General features: G+C 42.4%; 2 protein-coding genes and 1 pseudogene across 5 annotated transcripts in view; 1 reads left to right on the top strand and 2 right to left on the bottom strand.

Annotated features, from left to right (window-relative positions):
• The first annotated feature begins 45 nt into the window (after positions 1-45).
• PRPF4 (pre-mRNA splicing tri-snRNP complex factor PRPF4) lies at positions 46-15,710 on the top strand. 3 transcript variants are annotated; one of them, XM_082843377.1, is made up of 14 exons: positions 46-148; positions 1,051-1,228; positions 3,180-3,366; positions 6,114-6,201; positions 6,611-6,690; positions 6,870-6,963; positions 7,499-7,593; positions 9,051-9,109; positions 9,555-9,678; positions 11,039-11,128; positions 13,745-13,867; positions 13,978-14,085; positions 14,176-14,294; positions 14,817-15,710. In XM_082843377.1, the coding sequence occupies exons 1-14, from the start codon at positions 101-103 to the stop codon at positions 15,008-15,010; spliced, it is 1,587 nt and encodes a 528-aa protein (XP_082699503.1). In that variant the 5' UTR covers positions 46-100; the 3' UTR covers positions 15,011-15,710. The 3 variants fall into 3 exon arrangements, with proteins under 3 accessions (XP_082699503.1, XP_082699504.1, XP_082699505.1); XM_082843378.1 differs by lacking the exon at positions 46-148 and adding an exon at positions 157-270; XM_082843379.1 differs by lacking the exons at positions 46-148; positions 1,051-1,228; positions 3,180-3,366; ... (1 more) ...; positions 6,611-6,690; positions 6,870-6,963 and having other exon boundaries at positions 7,389-7,593; positions 9,012-9,109.
• Positions 15,711-17,235: 1,525 nt separating this feature from the next.
• On the bottom strand, positions 17,236-17,708 carry LOC309963908 (large ribosomal subunit protein uL22-like; annotated as a pseudogene). The gene has a single exon. The product of its transcript is annotated as a large ribosomal subunit protein uL22-like (transcript).
• A 2,283-nt stretch (positions 17,709-19,991) lies between these two features.
• RNF183 (ring finger protein 183) overlaps positions 19,992-21,665 on the bottom strand; it is a gene marked incomplete at its 3' end in the record, with an annotated part of 359,693 nt that continues 358,019 nt past the window's right edge. Inside the window, exon 2 of the mRNA XM_082843077.1 lies at positions 19,992-20,602. Coding sequence (XP_082699203.1) covers positions 19,992-20,564 — 573 coding nt within the window. The 5' untranslated portion in view covers positions 20,565-20,602. The remainder of the gene's footprint in view (positions 20,603-21,665) is intronic.

Below are 21,665 nucleotides of genomic sequence, written 5' to 3'. Positions count from 1 at the left end.
TCTCTCCTCACAGAACCCTGTCCTTCGCGTGCTTTTCTCGGAGGCTTCACGGAACAAACCACTCGACGCGCCCAGACTCTTTCCTACTACGATTCCCATCATGCTTCACGCCGCCCAGGACGCTGCGTCCGCCCGCGGCCCACTTCCGGTAGGTGTCGTAATTCCGCCTTGCTGGGCGCGCGGTGGATGGTCTGAAACGTAGAGCTCGGCTTTCGGTGGGGCTTCGCGGCTCCGGAGCCCAGCATGGCCTCCTCACGAGCTTCCTCCGCGGTACAGGTCTCAGCTCACTCTGGCAGGGAGCGCGGAGGGTTGGGGGTCCCTGCGGAACAGGGCCGTTAGGGAGCAGGCTGCGGCGGTGGAGGGCTGAGGAGGAAAGATCTCCTCAGACTCGGTCTGGTCTTAGAGAGCGGAGCAGCGTTTTCATGATCCCTGAGTGCTTTCGTATTTTAGCTCATTTTCAGCTCTCGCTACAACCCCGAAATGTAAATACCTTTTCCGTCTGGTTCAGAAACGGAGTTCTGGAAGGGAGTAGTGTCTTGGCCAAGATTTATGACAATGTCAGACCTCTTAATTGTAATGAGGCCTCCTAACTTCCTATCTACTGCCCCACGTCTGAAAACGTTTGAAATGTATAGACAGTAACTTTGTAACTTGTCGCCCTTACCATCGCGTTGGTTATTTCAGTTATCCTTGATATCGCCTGTGATGAGCAGAAACCCTGGAAGTTTCGTAAAACCCAGGAAGAGATTGCACTTGGAACTGAATGAAGTAAACATGTTCCAAAGCACGCCTTTGATAGAAAAATCACCAAGAGAAATTCACTAGTTTTAATCTGTCTCTTCCTATCTGCAAAAGTTAAGTGACCGAGAGACTGGAATCACCCCCCGACCACGTCCAAATCAGGGAAGACACATCTTAACTGGTGTCCAATTTGTGTTTTCTTTAGAGAAGAAATAGGATTGAAGCTCTGGATAAGCGTCATCCTTCTGGGAGGTCTAGTAAATTGCTTAAGATTAAGTTTTAGGTTAATCCAGGTCTTTGATTTAGCAGGCAACCAAAACTAAGGCATCTGATGACTTAGTCGCTCCTGTTGTGAAGAAACCACACATCTATTATGGAAGTTTGGAAGAGAAGGAGAGGGAGCGCCTGGCCAAAGGAGAATCTGGGATTTTGGGAAAAGAAGGACTTAAAGCAGGAATTGAAGCAGGGAACATTAACATAACCTCTGGTAAGATGCAAACTGTGAGTCTGTCTTTACCTTTGGTGCTCAAATTATCTGTAATGATTACCTTCCTAAACTTAGATATCACTAGTTTAGTGTCAAAAACTTTCAAATATTAAACTTGCATCTATCTTAAGGCCATACTCTGCCCACTCCACTTAGTATCATCTGGAGAACCTTTTTCTTAAAACCTTTTATACAATTTTTCTTCTATGAATTGTTAGTAATTTTACTAGGAATTTATTCATTGTGTATTTGGATTCAAATTGATTCCATTTGTCTTCTGGAGATCTAGCATAGTTGTGGCATTGGTTTGGAGCTACTGTGGTTCATAATATTCTTGCTTTTTTAGTTTTCCAATTATTTTTCACCCAAAATGAAATACCTCTTTTAGATTATAAAAGTAGTAGCCATTTTTATTTTGAAAGAAATCAAAATACAAGTTTTTTTCCATAAATGAAACCATGATAAGCAAATTGTTTTGTAACCTGCATTTGTCATTCTGTATACTGTTGAGAATATTTTTTCGTGTCAGTAAATAGTGATCCACTATATTTTTGAAATAAAATTATTTATGTTTGTCATGAGAAATTCAGAGAGTACAGAAGGGTATAAAAAGAGTTCTCTGCAGATAGGACTTCTGTCAAGTTTCTCATGGATCCTCCCTTACATTTTCTTTTCTATACACATGCACTGTAGTGACTTTTTAAACCTTTTATGTTATTTTAAACATAACTGCATCCCTACTATACTTTTCCTTTTTCATCGAAATGCTTGTATTTGGTGTGAGTTTTAAAACTAGCTGATAGATTATCCAACAAACCTTACAGTCAAAGAATATCATTTTCATGGTAATTATTTCCAATTAGTGTCCCTATACTGAGACTATTTCAGAGAGTAGCTTTGGCAATTGTTAAAATAATGTTTCTATTTTATCATGGATAGAAAGCCTACATAACTTATTTGTTAAAGATGCTCCATACTCCTATTGTCTCATGCAAGCTATGTGTTTATGTAAATTTGCCAAATGAAACAAGATGGCTTCAACTATTTTCCTGCCTTTTAAAACCTCGTTTAGTTTTCTGTGTTTGGCATACTTTATTTATTTTTAATTAATTAATTATTTTTTGGCTGTTTGGGTCTTCTTTGCTGCACGCAGACTTTCTCTAGTTGCGGGGAGTGGGAGCTACTCTTCGTTGCGGTGTGCGGGCTTCTCATTGTGGTGGCTTCTCGTTGCAGAGCATGGGCTCTAGGTGCATGGGTTCAGTAGTTGTGGCTCGCGGGCTCTAGAGTGCAGGCTCAGTAGTTGTGGCTCGTGAGCTTAGTTGCTCCGAGGCATGTGGGATCTTCCCGGACCAGGGATTGAACCCGTGTCCCCTGCATTGGCAGGCAGATTCTTAACCACCATGCCACCAAGGAGGTCCTGGCATACTTTAATCCACCTGGCAGGTGGATTCTTAACCACTGAGCCACCAGGGAAACCCTGGCATACTTTAATAAACTGAGAAACTGTAAAGTTTGTAGTAGATTGAACAGTTAACTTTCCCTAGAGGCATATAGACTCCAAATGTAAAAAATTATTTCTGGGCTTCCCTGGTGGTGCAGTGGTTAAGAATCCGCCTGCCAATGCCGGGGACACGGGTTCGATCCCTGGTCCGGGAAGATCTCACATGCCTCGGAGCAACTAAGCCCGTGCACCACAGCTGCTCAGCCTGTGCTCTAGAGTCTGCGTGCTGCAGCTACTGAGCCTGCCTGATGCAACTACTGAAGCCCACATGCCTAGAGCCCGTGCTCCGCAACAAGAGAAGCCACTGTGATGAGAAGCCCGTGCACAGCAACAAAGACCCAACACAGCCAAAAATAAATTAAATTAAAAAGAAAAAAAATGAAATTATTTCTTTCTCCCTACTTGAGGAAGATCTGGTGATTATGCTGATGTTGCTGGTTCTTTTTACAGGAGAAGTGTTTGAAATTGAAGACCACATCAGTGAGCGACAGGCCGAGGTGTTAGCTGAGTTTGAGAGGAGGAAGCGAGCCCGGCAAATCAATGTTTCCACAGATGACTCAGAGGTCAAGGCTTGCCTTAGGGCCTTGGGGGAACCCATCACACTTTTTGGAGAGGGTCCTGCTGAAAGAAGAGAAAGGTGCCCTTTCTAAGTATCTACTCTCTTCTTTTTTAATCACAGGGTTCCAGTTCAGTTGGAATTTGTAGCTAAAACTTTAATAGAATGTCTCAGATAATGTTGACAGAATATCTTATTAGGTTGCATTAATATGTTTTAGCCCATAATTTAAGTCTTAGGCCAGTTTTTACTCCACTACTAATTTTTCTTTATAAACTATGAAGAAGATGTTAACACATTCCCTCCCTTCCTCTCCTCATTATGGAGTTGTGAGTTGGGTAAACATTTGTCACTGAACTCTGAAAATTTAAACAACAAACGCATTCTTTGTCATTAACATAAGACATAATGATAAGTGTTTTTTGGGTGTTACTGCAAAAAGGCACTGTCCTCATATAATGCTCCTCTTGTGATTTTGAAGTTACAAAATCTCTTAGTGACAGGCTAGTCCTATGCAGTTATGCAGACCTGGCCTGCCTGCCTGCTTCTTTAGGACTTGGGGCTCAGCTATTCCTCACTCATTACATTTACTCTCTTAAAGCCCTTACCGCTCATTTACTCTTCAACCTACTGCAAACTGATCGACCACTACCACATTGAAATTGCTCTTAATTAAGGTCATCAACTCATCGTTATCAAGAATAGCCCTAGTACACTGCCACCTATTCCCTCCTTCAAACACTCCGTTTCCTTGGCTCTCAGAAGACCAAATCATCCTGGTTTTCCTGCTGTTTCTCTAGCTAATTCTTCTAAGCCTCTTTTTTTCCTGTTTTAAAGTGCTGTTTTTTGCCCTTATCCTGCACTAACCCTGAGTGATCAAATCCATTCTCATGTCATGGTTTACTCTGTGTATATATATTCTGATGACTCCCAGGTCTCTGTAACCTAGATATTCTATAGGTACTCAAATTTGACATGTCTAAATTGAACTCATCTATTTTCCAGTTCTCCTTGCAAATAACAGTACCATTCACACAGTTTTCAGTTGAAAACCTGCTCACCTTCTGTGTAACCCATCAGCAAAATCTTGTCTCTTCTACTTGTGAAATGTACCTCCAGTGTTTCCTCTTTTCTCTACCTCCATTGCTTTCACATTTAGACTGTTGTAATAACCCCAAATGTGTTGTGTTAATTGTTTGCTTAAAATCCTACAGTCTTCTTTTTTTTTTTAATTTATTTATTTATTTTTATTTATTTTATTTTTCGCCGTGTTGGATCTATCATTGCTGTGTGCGGGCTTTCTCTAGTTGCGGCAAGTGGGGACGACTCTTCATCGCAACGCACGGGCCCCTCATCGCAGTGGCCTCCCACTGCGGAGCACGGGCTCCAGGCTCGCAGGCCTCAGCAGCTGTGGCACACAGGCTCAGTAGTTGTGGTGCACAGGCCCAGTTGCTCCGCAGCACGTGGTATCCTCCCGGGCTTGAATCCGTGTCCCCCACATTAGCAGGCGGACTCCCAACCACTGCGCCACCAGGGAAGCCCCCTACAGAGTCTTCTTATTAAACTTAGAGTACAAAGCTCCTAATCATGCTCTTCATCCTTGCCTTGTGCCACTCTTCCCCAGTTTACTAGACTTAGCAGCCATAATGGTCCTCCTGGGATACTCAAGCTCTTTTGCTGTCTAGCCACTGAATTTTTCTCTTTTTGTCCCCCTCTCTTGCCTTTTAGAGCTTTTTTATTCTTTTGGTTTCAGCATAAATGCCACCTCCTCAAAAAAGCCTTTCCTAACACCTGACCCCTTGTAAAGTAAGTCCTGCCATTATTAAGAAAGTAGCATACTTTCTTAATAGCCTTTCAGAGGTTTACTTCTACTGTTTATTGTTTGTCTTCTCCACCAGCAAAGTCTGTCTTATTGTGTCCCTTAAATGAATGTCTTGAGTCCCCACTGCCACTGTCTTGATTCAGTCCATAAGACTCAGGGGATACAATAGTATGCCTTTGTTCTTCCCTCTTCAGTCCATTCTCCATACTTTTCCAGGGGTCTTTCTCAAATGTAAACCCTCCTTACCATGGCATTAGGAGCTCTTTGTGACCTGGCCCCTGCTTAGATTTGCAGCCTTATGTCTCACCAACCCTTTCCCAGTACTCTGTGCTCCAGCCATATTGAATTGTTGTGATTCCAAGTTCAACATGCTTTTCTTGCCTCCAGACCTTTACATTTGTTGAACCCTCTGCTTCAACTGTCCTTTCCCATTCTTGACCCATTGACTTGGTTACTTGGACTCAGTTCAGGTAGCATCTTCTCCATGAAGCCTTCCCTGATTCCCTCCAAGCCTAGGTTGTTTACTCCTTTTATGATTCCCTTAGCACCATGCACTTACCACTGTCATAATACTTAATGGAATGTACTCTAGTTCCCCGATACTCTCTGTATGTCCTGTCCACCCCCCACTGCGTCACCCCCCACTATGCTACTTGAAATCAAGGACTGTTTCTTGGTCATTTTTTATACTTAGCACCTGAGCAGTATCCAGCACATTGTGGCATTGAGTGAAGGTTGTCTGTATCCACAGCCCGAGTGGTAGCAGTGTTGGGGCTAGTTGACTCTAAGTTTAACAGGGTAATTGCTTTTAGTTCAATTTAGGGAATCTTCAGATAAAGACTACTGAGTGAGAGAAATCACACTGGAAGTTTAGGCATCACAACTTGGCCCTTAAAGAAGGTTGCTTGGGATTTGAATGGTGAGAGAGTAGGGCAGGCTTGCTGCCTTCTTAGGTATACTTTTCACAGTCTTAACTCTGTTTAAATTCTGATCTTTTTTGTTACAGGTTAAGAAATATCCTTTCAGTGGTCGGTACTGATGCCTTAAAAAAGACCAGAAAAGATGATGAGAAATCAAAGAAGTCCAAAGAAGAGGTAAAATGTGTCTTTGGCTTCATAGTATAAACATGCAGGAAACAAGGGGGTAGTTCTTTCATTTTCTGTTTTCTGTGGGATGGGGAACAGGGGGAGTTGGAGACTCTACTGTTCCGGAATAGTTGTTGGCAATAGTTTGTGGTTCCTTTGTAGGTATAAATGGAGATAAGTGAGTTCCCCATTCAGGAAAGAACCATAGCATTCCTGGTGTCACTTTTAACAAGTAACCAGAAACTATCCAATAAGAGTTCATAGAAAGAAACACAAGAGAAAGCACATATACCTGATTTCATCCTATTACTGAACTAATTCATCTTTTTTCTGGGCAGTTAACAATAGGGAATTGACAGCTATGAAAGGGGCAAGAATGCTTCAGACTTGACATTTCTGCTCTTAATTTAACTTTCAGTATCAGCAAACCTGGTACCATGAAGGACCAAACAGCCTGAAGGTTGCTAGACTGTGGATTGCTAATTACTCACTGCCCAGGTAAGGAGAGCCTCGAGAAGGAGGAAGAAACATACTTTTTCTTATTTCCTCTCAAGGACTGAGGAGGTGCTTTATAATGACTCTGGTTATTAATTGAAATTGAGTGGTAAAGAGACTTGTATGGACCTTTGTTTCCAACCCATTTGCTCAGGGTTAATAATGTTATTTCTGTGTCACAGGGCAATGAAACGCTTGGAAGAGGCCCGTCTTCATAAAGAGATTCCTGAGACAACGAGAACCTCCCAGATGCAAGAACTGCACAAATCTCTCCGGGTAAGATGCTCTCATTTTATATATATAAGATGCTCTCATATATATAATTGTCTAATATCTTAAAGATTCTTAAATATTTAATAGATGCTCTACTTTGGCCCACCTCTAGCAAGTAAAGGCAGCTATACTTATTCCTCTCTGCTTACACTGTTGCTATTTGGGAGGAACCATCAGTTAAGGTGGCAGGGAACCTACTGTGCTTTGTACTAGGCAGAGGCCTATGGGTCTACTCTTTAATTCTCCCTTTTAATATGTCAGACTGTACTTTAGATCTCGCCATGGCCTTCCTGTTTGTATTTAGCTGACATAGAAGCTAGTGTTACTAAGACTGTAGAAGACAGCATGCTGGAGTTCCAGATAAGCCTTGACTTCATTCATTTGTAAAAGTGTCTCCTAACAGCAACAACAAAAAGGTGGTAGAAGATTCTTGGGGAGGGTTAAAACTGGAATGGTTTTTGTTTTTGTTTTTATGGTGGAAAAGCCAAGAAAGTCTTGGGTTAGCCTGTTAATGATCCCTTGTTTGTCTTTTTTTAAGTCTTTGAATAATTTCTGCAGTCAGATTGGGGATGATCGGCCTATCTCCTACTGTCACTTTAGTCCCAATTCCAAAATGCTGGCCACAGCTTGTTGGTAAGTCCCATTTTACAGTGACATTTTTTTCTAAATGGGGTTCAGGGGAAAAAATCAGTATTTGTCTTAGAAGGCCATTTCAATACCATTTGCCTCTGCTTCTCATGATCACACCAAACTAGAGATGCTAGTAGTTACCCACTGTAGTTTACTATATAGCCTTCAATTAGCAGTTCTTACTGTTCACAAGGTACCCCAGAGACCCGTGACATGTCGGTCATATTCTTGGCATTAGCATCATTTTGGATCAGATAGTGAGCTTATAGTCTAGTATACACACCTTGATATAACTTTTCTTTTTTGGTTATGTGACCTAGGCAAGATACTTAATCTCTGTAAGCTTCACTTTTGTCATCTGTAAAGTAAGGTGAGGTAATGTTTGTAAACATTTTGCCTTGATAGTGCCTAGTATGTGGTAAGGACTCAGTAAACTTGAATTATTGTTTTTATCTTCATTTTGTTTCTACTCACCACATATGCAGAAAACTCTTAGGATGTGATAACTTTGTTGTTTTGTTCTATTTAGTTACTTAGTTGTTCTTGAGGAACATTGTCATCTAGTGGGGGGAAACTCGCTCGTATTGTATGCACAAGAACTACTTGACTAGGCAGAAATTCAGACTGTGGTTCAGGAGAAAGCCAGGGACCTACACAGATCCCTCCACCTCTCCACCAAGCCTCAGTTACCTTCATTATAAAGTAGAAATGAGTATGTGTATAACTGACTCACTTTGCTGTACAACAGAAACTAACACAACGTTGTAAATCAACTATACTGCAATTAAAAAAAATAATTACAAAAATAAAATAAAAATAAAATAAGAAAAAAAATAATAAAGTGGAAATGATCATTCCTGCCTTATATGTACCTCACAGGTCTGTTATAAGGATCATTTGATGATAGATATGAAAGTAATTTGTTGGAAATTTTCCAAAGTAAAACATTTTTTTAAAAATTTAAGTACTTTGGGGACTTCCCTGGCAGTCCAGTGGTTAAGAGTCCGTGCTTCCACTTCAGGGGGCATGGGTTCGATCCCTGGTTGGGGAAATAAGATCCTGCATGCTTCACAGTGCTGCCAAAAAAAAAAAAAATTAAAGTACTTAGTAAGCAGCAAAATACTATTCGTATTTAAGAAGATAGTATCATTATTAATATTAATGTTAGATAGTTTAATTTGTCCTACCTTCCCTCAGAAATTGATCCAAAAGTTAAGGAGAAGAGCAACTTGTGCTATAATATTTACAGTCCAGTAGAGGCCTCTGTTGGCATGAGACCTGGGTGTAGCTTTCTTCTCTAACCCTTCAAACGATAAGCCTTTTCTGTTTCTTTTTGTGTCTGCCACTGTAACATTTTGGGAGGGGGGTGGTGAGAGAGATTGTCCTTTAGTAATGTTACCAAGGTACCTTTTCCTTCCCAGACCAACCCTGGCTGAGATGCTTTCCTTTGTGTTTGTTAGGAGTGGGCTTTGCAAGCTCTGGTCTGTTCCTGATTGCAACCTCCTCCATACTCTTCGAGGTGAGTCAGAATCTTATCTAAATCTCAGTCTTTTTCTCACTGTGAACTCTCAAGCAAAACAACTCTAAAACTCTGCCTGACACTCAGACCCAGTACACACAGATTAATTCTTGATTTGATTTGACTTGGTTTTCTCTGACTGCAGGGCTGGATGATAATGACTTCATACGCTTACCACTTTTCTCTCATGTCCAGCCCCACTCTGGCATTTACAATCTCTAAACCAAGAAACATTTTTTTGTGTGTTTAGCTTTTTTTAATGCAATTTATATATTAATTTAAGTTAAAGTAGTTCAATTTTTTAGTAGTTGAATAGCTACTTTAATACTCTCTAGGTCCACATGTCCTCTGATATGTGTATATATAATATTTGTCATGGATGTATTTACACTTAAGTTATAAGGGAGCAGGACCCCTTTAATTTTCATCTCTTACACTCCTTCAGGCCATAACACAAACGTGGGAGCAATTGTATTCCATCCAAAATCTACTGTCTCCTTGGACCAAAAAGATGTCAATCTGGCCTCTTGTGCTGCTGATGGTTCTGTGAAGCTTTGGAGCCTTGACAGGTGAATATTACCCTCTGTCCACACTGCAATCGCTAAAGTAAATAGTTGATTGCTTGGCCCTTGAGACTTAAAAAATGTAGCATTTAACCCCAGAGATGCTCTGAGTCAAGGTAACTTGTGTGAAAATAGAATGGAGGATTTTTTTCTTAGACCAGAGGAGTTGTGTCAGGTTTCCTTCTTTGTTAACTTTGCACCTTGATTTTTGCCTCCAACAGTAGCCACTGTTTCCTGGCTCCAGCTATTCTGGAAGGATCCATTATATCTCCCATGCAATAGATTGACATTGGAGAAATGCACTATTTGGTAGTTTGACTAAAAATAATAGTCTAGACAGCGCATTGGTTCTTAGCAAACAACCACAGGGGAGAGGAAGGAGGTTCTGTCTGGCAGTATTGCCAAGGAAGTGATGTCTACTCCCAATAGCATCGTCCTTTACCTAGACTACATTTTCCAATTACAACAGTTTTTTTTTTTTAATGTGTTTGTGATTATTGTTTTCCAAGAAATTTTTGGAAGCACTTTGTTTGCCTAAAAGACATCTGAATTCGGTTGCTTAGTTTTCTTTCTTTGGGAAAGCACATGAGGCTTTCCTTCCAGGATTTTGTGAGGAGCTAATTAGTGTCTCCACTCTTTGCCAGACAAGATCTTACCTGTGAGCACAGCAAGTTTTAATTGGCTTTGGTAATACATAGCAATATTTGTTCCCTTAGGGCTTTCGTTAGTTCTGTGTATGCCCATTGACAAAGTTCCCTTTTTAATTGCCCTCTTTAGGGTTCATGTTTATTTCCTCTTGCTGGTGTTCAGACCTTCTTTCTGTCGTTGCTGGTAGTAGAATTTAATGGCCACCAAAAGGAAACTAAGCCTCTGTTTGGGAGTTCCTTTCTTCATGTGGATCCTTGGACAAGCTGAAGTTTGAGATAAATTTTTCTGTAATCCACTTGCACCAAAACTTTTTGATACAGCCTTGCATCTCTATCGAAGTATGTTTTCTTTCTAGAATCTCAATGCTCCTTTGGTGCAGAGAGCTTATTTTGCTTGTCAGGCTGAAATATCTTTAATTTTCTCTAAGCAAATGATACAGCATTAAGAGTTTATTAACATAGTGAATTGAAATAGTGTGTATTGAAGAGCAGTTTTGCCCCGTGGGCACATGAAATAGTTCCAAAGCTTTTATAATAACCTTGGAAATTGAGTTAAATTATCATTAGCCCTAAAAGTTTAACAAATTACAGGTTTAGTTACAATTTGGCCTGTCAGACCATGCAGAATTGGGTGTATATGTGCTCAACAGTTAATAAATTCAATGAGTATTTACAGGACTGTAAAATAGTTTACTTACATACATTTGATTCCTTTTCAGTGATGAACCAGTGGCAGATATTGAAGGCCATACAGTGCGTGTGGCCCGTGTAATGTGGCATCCATCAGGACGTTTCTTAGGTACCACCTGGTAAGCCATCCTCTTATTGTTCTATCCATACAGGCCTGTGGCATCTTGTTAACCTTTTATGGCTAAACTGCCAAGTAAGTTTTTAGAGCAGAGATCTTCAAGAGATTTTCTTGGACTTCAATAAATCAGAATCAGAAAAGAATATATGACATAGTTAGGGCTAAGCATATTTGGTTTTAAATTGCAGTTAATCTGAAATTTCAGAGTCACTGACTCCCAGAAAACTAGAGTTCTTCCCTCTTTCTTCCCTTTCTTGGCCAATACTAGAGGTGTTTTGGTTTGTTTTTTTTTTTGCTATACAGTGTAATTTCTCTGCTTACAAATCAGTGTCCTTTTCTGGTTCTACAAATTCAATGAGGCCAGAATCTGTTAAAGAATTTTTTGAGATACAATTTACATGCAATGGAATGGATTTAAGTGTGTAATTCAGTCAGTCTTGACAAATGTATAGACTCATGTGGCCCCCATCCCTGTTGTTGGAGGTCCAAGGGAACAGAAGGTGCCCACCAAACTGAGAAGGCATCTTGAGATTGAAAAACACGGCCAGCAGCTCCATATAGCCAATGGATCCGTTTATTATAGGGTCACTTACTCACAGGGTGGGATCTGGCAGGCAGCAATCCAGAAGCATTCACAGCTGCACTCTGCACCCCCAAGAGACCATTGAGGCAATTTTATAGTTAACCTAAGGTATGGGTGTACGTGTTTGGAAACAGGAAGTACATTCCTAAGTGAAGAATGGGTGGGTGCTGGGAATATATCAGCAAAGGTCTTCATCATTGTTGGAGGACTGACAGAGCATAGAGGCCACCTGATCCTAATGATTATTAAACAATATCTATTAACTACAAAGCCCTTGACTATTGGAAAGTAACTTACCACACAGTAGAGTTCTGGGTAGGGTCAGCAGAAGGACAGGAAGAACTGTACAGGCCCGAGACGGTATCAGTTATGCTCATAGCCATAGACTAGTCAATAGAGAGAACATTTGCATCACCCCAGAAAGTTCCCTTATGCCCTTTCCCAGTCAACTCCCTGTTCCAGAGCAATCACTGGCCTGATTTCTGTCACCATAAATTAATTCTATCTATTCATAGTTTATGAACTCATTTTTGTTCATATGGCTTCTTTTTGTTTGGCTTCTTTTACTCAGCATAACATTTTTAAGATTCATTCATGTCGTTGCATGTATCAGTAATTCCTTCTTATTGCTGAGAAGTATTCAGTTGTGTAACTCTGCCACAGTTTGTTTATTCATTCTGCTACTGATGGACACTTCGGCTGTTTCCAGCTTTTGGCTAGTCAGAATAAAGCTGCTATAAATACTCTTGTACAATGCTTTTAGTGGATGTGTTTTTCTTTCCTTTGTCTTGAATAAATACCTAGGAATGTAATTGCAAGGTTATAGGGTAGATGTATATGTAACTTTTTTTAAACTTCCAAGTGGTTTTCCATAGTGTTGGTGCCATTTTACATTCCCAGAATTCTGGAATTCTGGTTTTTTTCACATTCTTGCCAACATTTGTCATTAATCAATTTTATCATTTTGCTAAGTTTAGCAAATATGTAGTAAAATCTCATGGTTTCAATTTTTTTTACTCTGATGACTGTTGGTGTTGAGTAGTTTGTCATATGCTTATTGACTATTTGTATATTCTCTTTTGTTCAGGGTCCAGGTGCTTTGCCCATTTTTATTATTGAGGGGTTTTTGTTTGTTTGTTTTGTCTTTATTTCCATATGTATTACAGTTCTACCATCATTTATGGAGGAGACTTTCATTATTGAAATTGCTTTGATGGCCTCATTGAAAATCATTTGACCATGTATATGTGGGCCTATTTCTATACTCTCTTTTCTATTCTATTGATCTATTTGTTTGTGATTGATTTTTATATGCCTAACATTCAGTTTAGGACCCAATAAATGCTCAATGAATGGAAGGACATAACAGTGAAATAAGGGAAGAAAGAAGGCAACAGAATCTTTGCTGGGCCATTCTAAGGAATTCTGTTTTTAAAACAGCCACTGAAGGGACTTCCCTGGTGGCGCACTGGTTAAGAATCCACCTGCCAACGCAGGGGACACGAGTTTGATCCCTGGTCCGGGAAGATCCCACATGCCGCGGAGCAACTAAGCCCGTGCGCCACAACTATTGACCCCGCTCTAGAGCCCACGAGCCACAACTACTGAGCCCGCGTGCCACAACTACTGAAGGCCTCGCACCTAAAGCCTGTGCTCCACAACAAGAGAAGCCACCACAATGAGAAGCCCGCGCACCACAACGAAGAGTAGCCCCCGCTCGCTGCAGCTAGAGAAAGCCCGTGTGCAACAATGAAGACCCAGCGCAGCCAATAAATAAATGTTTTTAAATAAATAAATAAATAAATATAAAATAAAATAGCTACTGAAGTAGGTTTATAGGAACCATGGTTTCCCAGTTAGCACCCAAGACAGATATGCTTAGTTGTTGAGACATTGTTTATGCCAGAAAAGAGTTTGTTAATATGGTTGTATGAGTAGTTTCAGAAACATAACTTGAGCTACAGCTGTTTATAGCACTTTATACATTGTAGGAACTGAACATCTGCTGGTTAATCGTTAGTTTGACTTTTTTAGCTATGACCGTTCATGGCGCTTATGGGATTTGGAGGCTCAAGAGGAAATCCTGCATCAGGAAGGCCACAGCATGGGTGTGTATGACATTGCCTTCCATCAAGATGGCTCTTTGGCTGGCACTGGGTAAGGCTTCTTCCACGTAGCGGGGGCAGCTCAGTAGTCTCACCTCTTAAGTATACTTGCTTCCACAGAGAACTGTATTCAAAATGTTCATTCATAAATTATTTTGTCAGGGGACTGGATGCATTTGGTCGAGTTTGGGACCTGCGTACAGGACGTTGCATCATGTTCCTAGAAGGTCACCTGAAGGAAATCTATGGAATAAATTTCTCCCCCAATGGGTAAACAAGCTCACTGAGTGAGGGGTGGAGAGGGTTATTGGTCAGAAAGTACTCTTTGTTTCTAACTTCAGTACTACATCTGATCCACAGCTACCACGTTGCAACTGGCAGTGGTGACAACACCTGCAAAGTGTGGGACCTTCGACAGCGACGTTGTGTCTATACCATTCCTGCCCACCAGAACTTAGTGACTGGTGTCAAGTTTGAGCGTAAGCTTTCCTCCTGTTGTAGGCCTAATTACAAGACAGACAAATTGCACTTTTGAGGAATGCAGTCCGGGTGTTGAGACTTGGAAGTGGAACAGGAGAGAATTTGGCCTCTATTGAAGGAGAAAATTATAATCGCCTTCCCTCCACCACACTTTCAGACAGAGCTATGACACAGCCTGCGTCTTGTTCCTAGGAAGTAAAGAAGACTTCCATGAATGTTTTGCTTCATTTTTTTTTTTCCATGGAAGGTCCAAGCACTGAATCCTTAATATTATTCTGAATAGGTTGTCTATCAGGGAAAGAGCCAAAAGACCTTAATAACGTTATTTGTTTCCCTAAGTCTGCCTGTAGTTGTCTTTTTCGTAGAGGTCTAGTAGGAATACAGGTCAGAGTGTTGAGTTTTTCTGAATGTAGATACCTTCTTTTTCAAAATAGTATGTTCTAGCAGATTTGGGGTCTTTTATTTTCTTATGCTCTTCTGAGTACTTGAATTCCTGAAGCAACTCCCCTTTTCTTTTGTAGCTATCCATGGGAATTTCTTGCTTACTGGTGCCTATGATAACACAGCCAAGATCTGGACCCACCCAGGCTGGTCGCCACTGAAGACTCTAGCTGGCCACGAAGGCAAAGTGATGGGCCTAGACATTTCTTCCAACGGGCAGCTCATAGCCACTTGCTCATATGACAGGACCTTCAAGCTCTGGATGGCTGAATAGGCAGGACCATGGAAGAAGGATTCTAGCCTCACTCTCTCTTTAGAGCCATTTTCAAAGGAAAGGAATTGATGTGTTTTGTTCTTTCATGTATTTTGCTAATTACCATGTATAGATCCTCAAAAGAATTGGATTTCCATGTCAGCTCCCACTTCAAGCAGGCAGCCCAGTCCCTGGGTGTTGGTGAACCCCTTTCATGGTTGAAATTTTGATTTTCATCTTGAAGCCCTGCCATGAACTTTGTAGACATTGTTCTTATTAATCTTTTGTTTGAATGCCCTATTGCTTCCCTCACAGCACTCCGGATTGTGACTGACTCCATTTTTAATTCTTGAAACTTGGCTTTCCGTTACATGGTACATGCTTCAGGACTACATGCGACCCAGAGAGCAAGGTGGCTGGACTATATTCTGGAAGCCCTCGAGTAGAGAGACACGCCTCACCGTGCACTGGCTAAACTGTGCCTGACAGAGCAAGAAGCTTGAGAACAGGAGGTGAAGAGGTAGACCACAGCTATGCTCAGGGCTCTGCAGTAGAGAATACTTTACCTCTTCCTGTTGAGTTCACGTGGAATGCTAACTGCATTGGGAAGCTCAGAGCTGAACATTTTCCTCGTCAGAAGATGTCTTCCATTTTGCTTTCAAGATTGGCATCCTTTGTGTTACCCAGAAGCTAGGCCGTTGTGTCAAGATTCAGTGAAATTTTTAGAAAGCAAACATGATGTCTCTATTGTGCAAGTTCTTTTCTATTGGTTATTTAAAGAATGTACCCTTCATGTTGAGGTAACTCTGGAAAAAAATCCCTAATGGGTATTCCTAAACATAAACTTTTTCTTTATTATACACTTGCTAAAGAGTAAAATCCTATTTAAAAACTGCCCTTTAAAGAATTATCTTGTATAGTTAAGCATTTTCTGAATCCTAGGCATTGGTCCACAGAGGTCCCTTTTTTTTTAGTTTGAGATATAGCAAATGATCTCAAGTGTGGCGTACTCCAATTCTGTCTCCTTAGTAAGCATCCTGTTAGTAATTTTTTTTTTAAATGGAGGGCTGTTGCATTGTGGGCGAGACTACCAGTGAACTGTATCTGGACTCTATAATTCTTACTTATTGGCTAAGTAGCAGTTACTTTCAGCTCTCTCCACCCCAGGTATACAACCACTGAACTCTGGAAATACACAATAAATTCACACAAAAAATAGAGGAATTGGCAAGAAGAAAGGATTGTATAGAGAGAATTCAAGAAGGGCTTATATGATGGCTTCTCCTTGAACGTTCAAAACACTTTTCCTTTGCTGTTCCAGGGAGGATGAGAGTGACTTTGTTTGGCTCTATCGTGCATAACTAGGAATATGTGGTATGTAGCTAAATAGTCTGTTTAATCTGATTTCAATTATAACCAGGTAGTTGCATATCCTGTGTACCTGTTAAGCTTCTGGATTATCAGCTCTACTCTCTGTTGGGTACTTCACTGTTGTTTAAGTATTAATGGGCTCTATTTCCTCCATAGTTAGCCATGAGAAGAAATTATTTTTCATTACTACCTTTGTAGTGTGTTTAAACTAATAATGAATGTTAGTGTATTAGCGTGCAACTTTCAAATATAGTGTTTTAAAGGTTTTCAGTTTTTCAAGTTGAAATTTAACCACTTGTTCCATTAAACTTGTCTTTTGTTTTGCGGGGGGTGGGTGGTTCCAAGAGATCTAGAGGGGTAGCAACTGGGTGAAAAGATTTCATCTAAGACTTTGGCCAGATGAATGTCTTGGCGGGATATACACTTCCTTACTGGGAGTATCATTGTCCAAAAGCTGTTAGCTGAGGAGCATATCCCAAGTGTGTCATTTCGTGCTAACAGTGAGACAAACGTCATCGTCATCGCTTAACAGGACGCTTAGCGCTGTCTAGACACCACCAAGCACATTCAGACATCTTGTTTAATCCTCACAGTCTTAACGAGTTAATTATTATTCCCTCTTTTACAAAAAAACTGAAGTTCAAAGAAGTTAAGTAACTTGTTCCAGGTTACCTAGTTAGTAAATGGTAGAGTCTGGTCCATCTGTGACCTTATAAGAGATTTCATAGGGCTTTAGTGAGTATGTTGGCAACATGGGCCAGACCGAAAAAAAAAAACAGTCCAGCCAGCGTGGCCTGTTCCCTGTACAAAGTCCGAACTTTTTAAGTGCTCCACCTTTTTTTTTTTTAAACTTTGCGTTTATTTTTTTGCAGCATTTATTCCCAGACCGTAAATTTTTGTTTCTTCTGGGATGTCTTTTTCTTCTGTGCAACCTCCTCTTCTGGTTTAGGAACAATCTGTTCCTTTTCAGTAAGGATCATCTCAGTGTGGCAGGGAGAGCTCATGTATGGGTTGAACCGACCATGAGCTCTGTAAATCCTGCGCGGCACCTTGGGGGCTTTGTTCACCTGGATGTGCTCAATGACCAGAGAATCTGCATCTAAGTTCAGCATTACTCTCTGCATTTTTGAGCATGTGCAGTAAAAATTCAGCACTCTTTGGGCCACTGACCCTGCATCCATCCCCACTGTTTGGCCTGGGCACACCTACCAACTCCACCATTGTAATGACGGAATAGCACATATTGCTTCTGTAAAGTGACATCCTTCAGATACTTGGTGGCTTTTCGGATGTGCATACCCTTAATGGCCTGGACGGTTTCACGAGTGTTCTTAAAGTGAACATGAAGATTTGAACTTCTTGGTCACCTCAGACCACTTATGGGGAAAGCCCACTCTACCATTTATACTGCCCTTTTGAGGAGTCACTGCATCTCTTACTCTGACTTCATGCCAAAGGGAGTTAATTTTACCACTTCTACCTTGTGAACTTGCAAGGAGCCTACAGTGTTATTCAACAGGAAACTATTTGCATCTTGGGACAGATGATACTTTGCTGTGTAGAAATGTCTTCAGCATTGCAGCATGTCTTAGCATCCCTGACCTCTGAGGCACTCACAGCCAGAAGCACAACCCACCCCTGCATCGGGTACCAGAGATTCCTAAATGCTCTCTAGAAGGACGGCCCTGCCCAACGTTAGAACTGTTGAATGTGAAGACAGAAGATGCCACAATGTTAACTATATCCTTCCCTATCCCAGAAGACTCAAAGCTGTGTCTTATTTGGTGAATCAGCCACTCCAAGAGTGTTCTATTTTGACTGAAAGGCCTCCACCACATGCTAGCTGGGTGACCTTGAACAAGGTAACTAAACTTGGGGAGCATCAATTTCGTCTGCGACGAAGCCTGCTTAACTCGGAAGCAGTAGTCCCTAGTACAGAGGCAAGTGTTCTTCCCTGAACTTCCCCCGGCTCCTCTCTGTTCGTCATTGGCTCTGAGAACATGGTGAGATCATTGCCTAATTTACCCAGCACAAGAGTTAAGGAGCAAGGATGTGTAAAGAAATGAAGTCAGTGAGGAGACATCCAGTCCCAGCATTAGTATAATTATCTTCAATGGTGCAAATGGAGAGGTAGATGCTAGTCCCCTGGCAGGATATGTAGGCGGCTTTCCAATTTCATAATGGAGAACTTTTTCTTCACAGTGGAGCTTAAGACTGTTTGGTTTTACTAAACATGAAGTATGTATGTCTTAACTATTTTGGAATATCTTGTACATTAAGACCCCTAAGAGTTTATAGAAGCTGGTTTCATTAAACTTACAAAATGTTATTTAGAGCAAATAAAACCAATTTCTGGCCTCTGAAAGCGTATTCTACAAATCCCAAAAAACATAATGTTATCTTTTTGTGTTGGTGTTTTAACCGCTTTGAGATTGTTTCAGAGCCCTGAGCCACCGGGCAGTATTAAAAGTGAAGAAGAAATCAGGGTTTTAGATACTGCAGAGGTAGCAACCCGTAGTCAAGCAGCATCCAAATTCTATCAAGTTTTCTTTGGTTCCTAGATTCTGTCATGCAAAATGAAAACCAGAATCGCCTGCCTGCATGGCCTGGGATGGGAACTAAGGCTTTTACTCTATCCGGGGTTTCTGCCTTACGTCTTTTTTTTTTCTTTTTTGGCCATGCGACACGGCATGTGGGATCTTAGTTCTCCGACGAGAGATCAAACCCGTGCCCCCTGCAGTGGAAGCACAGAGTCCTAACCACTGGGCCACCAGGGAATTCCCTGCCTTACCTCTCAAGGCCAGAATTACAATGGTTGGAGGAGGGGAATCAGAGCTCCACCCCGCACCTACCAGGAGGAATAAAAATTTTTTCCTCCAAATCCCAGATTTCTTTTGATCACTGACTCTGGTTTCTTTCACCTTTAAACTTTTCTGCTCTTAACACTCCATAAACCACGCACTGACAAGAGGTCGTCTTGTACAAGAAGCAGCTGAGTGAACGTGCCCTCCTTGCTGGTAAGGACTCTGCCAGCCCTGGTTCATCCTACCCTTCTCTCCCCCTAGTTCTGACAGAGGACAAGCCAACTGGTTGTTGAATGAGTGAGTGAATGAATTAATGAATGCAGGCCATTTTTACTGGGACTGGTGGCAAAACATCCAAAGAGAAAACTGAAAGGGGAAGACAAACACATTTGCTTACAATTGAAGTTCACTTTCCAACCTTTTTAGCAACAAATAATAGAGCAACTCCAAAAAATGTGAACTGAGTTCAAAGCAGCTCCAGTAAGAATTGCAGCTTGCTGTCTGAGTGGGTCAGGTTCCTGGATGCCATCGCCCAGCCCTTTGGTACAACATGCTACGTAGCCCTGGCATCACAGATCTGCTTCTCGGCCCTTCCATGACTCGTGGTTCACACCCAGAGCTCTCTTCGTATCTTTTCCCATTAGCTTTCAGAGGTTCTCATTATAGTAGGACTGTCTCCGTTCCCAGAAGCAGATGCACAGCCTAGCCGATCCCTGGATTGTAAAAAAGAACAATACTACAAAGGAAGACGACCCCAAATGAGGCTCTGCAGTCCTCATACCCAGCAGCAACCAAGAAAGGCTTGGTTCTTTGTCTGGAACAGATGCTCACCCCACACCCCCAAAAAACTGCTTGGTCCAAAAGATGGAGAAGATGAGCAACAGAGTGACGCTGAGGATGACAGCCAGCAGGTAGGCAAAGATCCGGAACTGCGGGTTGCGGAAACACCCCCTCAGAGAGTCGTGGTTGGAGCTGGGGATGGGGCTGGGGATGGTGGTAGGGGCCACGTCCCGGGGGGGCCCAGTCTGGCTCCCAGGCCCGGGGCCGAGTTCCAGCGTGTAGGCCCGGGGCTGGCGCAGGAAGTAGCGGCTCTTGGGCTCATCTTTGAGACAGAGCTGGCGGCCTTCCAAGATGACGTGGTGGGGCTCCAGGCGGAGCAGGGTGAGCACGGCAGTGTCCGTGGGCAGGTCAGTGACAGGCTGTCCGGAGGCCAGCACAGTGGGCTGGCGACAGAGCGGACACAGCAGCCGGCACCGGGCCGGAGTCACCAGGCTGAGGTGGGCCAGGCATTCCACGCAGAAGGAGTGGCAGCAGTCCAGCACTTTGGGGGTGTGGAACGTGTTGTTGAAGGGGTTCCAGCACACAGGGCACTCCGGCTCCCGGCCCTGCTTCTCTGCCATCCTCAGACCAGACACTGGGAGGTCTGGCAGGAGACGTCCTGGCAGAAAGGGAAAAGGAGCAAAGGAACACCCATTAAGCTCCGTGCCTGTATTGGCCCTAGGCTGTGTCCTGTGGGTTGTTAAAAGGTATTATCGCCCACATTTCACTGATGAAAAAACTTAGGTTCAAAAGGTGAAGTGAAATGAACTTATCTACAAAACCGAAATAGAGTTACAAATGTAGAAAACAAACTTATGGTTACCAGGGGGTAAGGGGGGGACAGATAAATCGAGAGATTGAGATTGACATATACACACTACTATATATAAAATAGATAATTAATAAGGACCTACTATATAGCACAGGGAACTCAATACTCTGTAATGGCCTATATGGGAAAAGAATCTTAAAAAAGGATGGATATATGTATATGTATAACTGATTCACTTTGCTGTACACCTGAAACTAACAGGTGTAAATCAACTATACCCCAATAAAAATTTAAAAAAAAAAATGAAGCAATTGTTTCAGATCGCCCAGTCCCTAAGCCGTAGAATTAGGTGTGGTGCTCCTGCAGCATCCCCTCTTCCGGGCCCAGGCCTCAGGCACCCCACGATCATCGAGCTCCCTCAAGGAGACGGCACCCTGGCTTTGGAAATGGATAAAAATGCTCAAAATGCTCCTTGTGCTGCACGTGATTGCCCTTGGCCTCTTGGGCTCCAGGGAGAGGGAGAGGAGCCACAGTCAGTGCTTCCTGCTACAGGGCAAATATTTCCTTCCCTGCTGCCTCGGATCCTGACTAGCCCAGAGATGGGATTTGTGAATTCCCTGGTCTGTCCCTCCTCTGGGGGCAAATGCCAGGCCCTCTCTCCCTCCTCCCCTTGGGCTGCAGGGCCAATCCTCAGTGCCACTGGCCCAGTCTTTGTGCAGGGCACTGCACTGGCCTGGCAAGGGGGCCTCTGGGAAGGCTTTTCCCCTTGACCTGGAAACATGGAGAGGCCCCCCTGCCCAGATCAGCCCTTCCAGAGCCTCCTCCCAAAATTTGGCCTCCCCTGGCTCCTCCCCCTCCCACACACTTTGTCCTAGAAACTCCCAGAGCACCCACCTGGCCTTCCTTGGCA

The sequence above is a fragment of the Leucopleurus acutus genome (assembly GCF_964270905.1).
Source record: "Leucopleurus acutus genome assembly, chromosome: 7".
Classification (NCBI taxonomy): Eukaryota; Metazoa; Chordata; class Mammalia; order Artiodactyla; family Delphinidae; genus Leucopleurus; species Leucopleurus acutus.
This window is presented reverse-complemented; position numbering and strand designations above follow the sequence as displayed.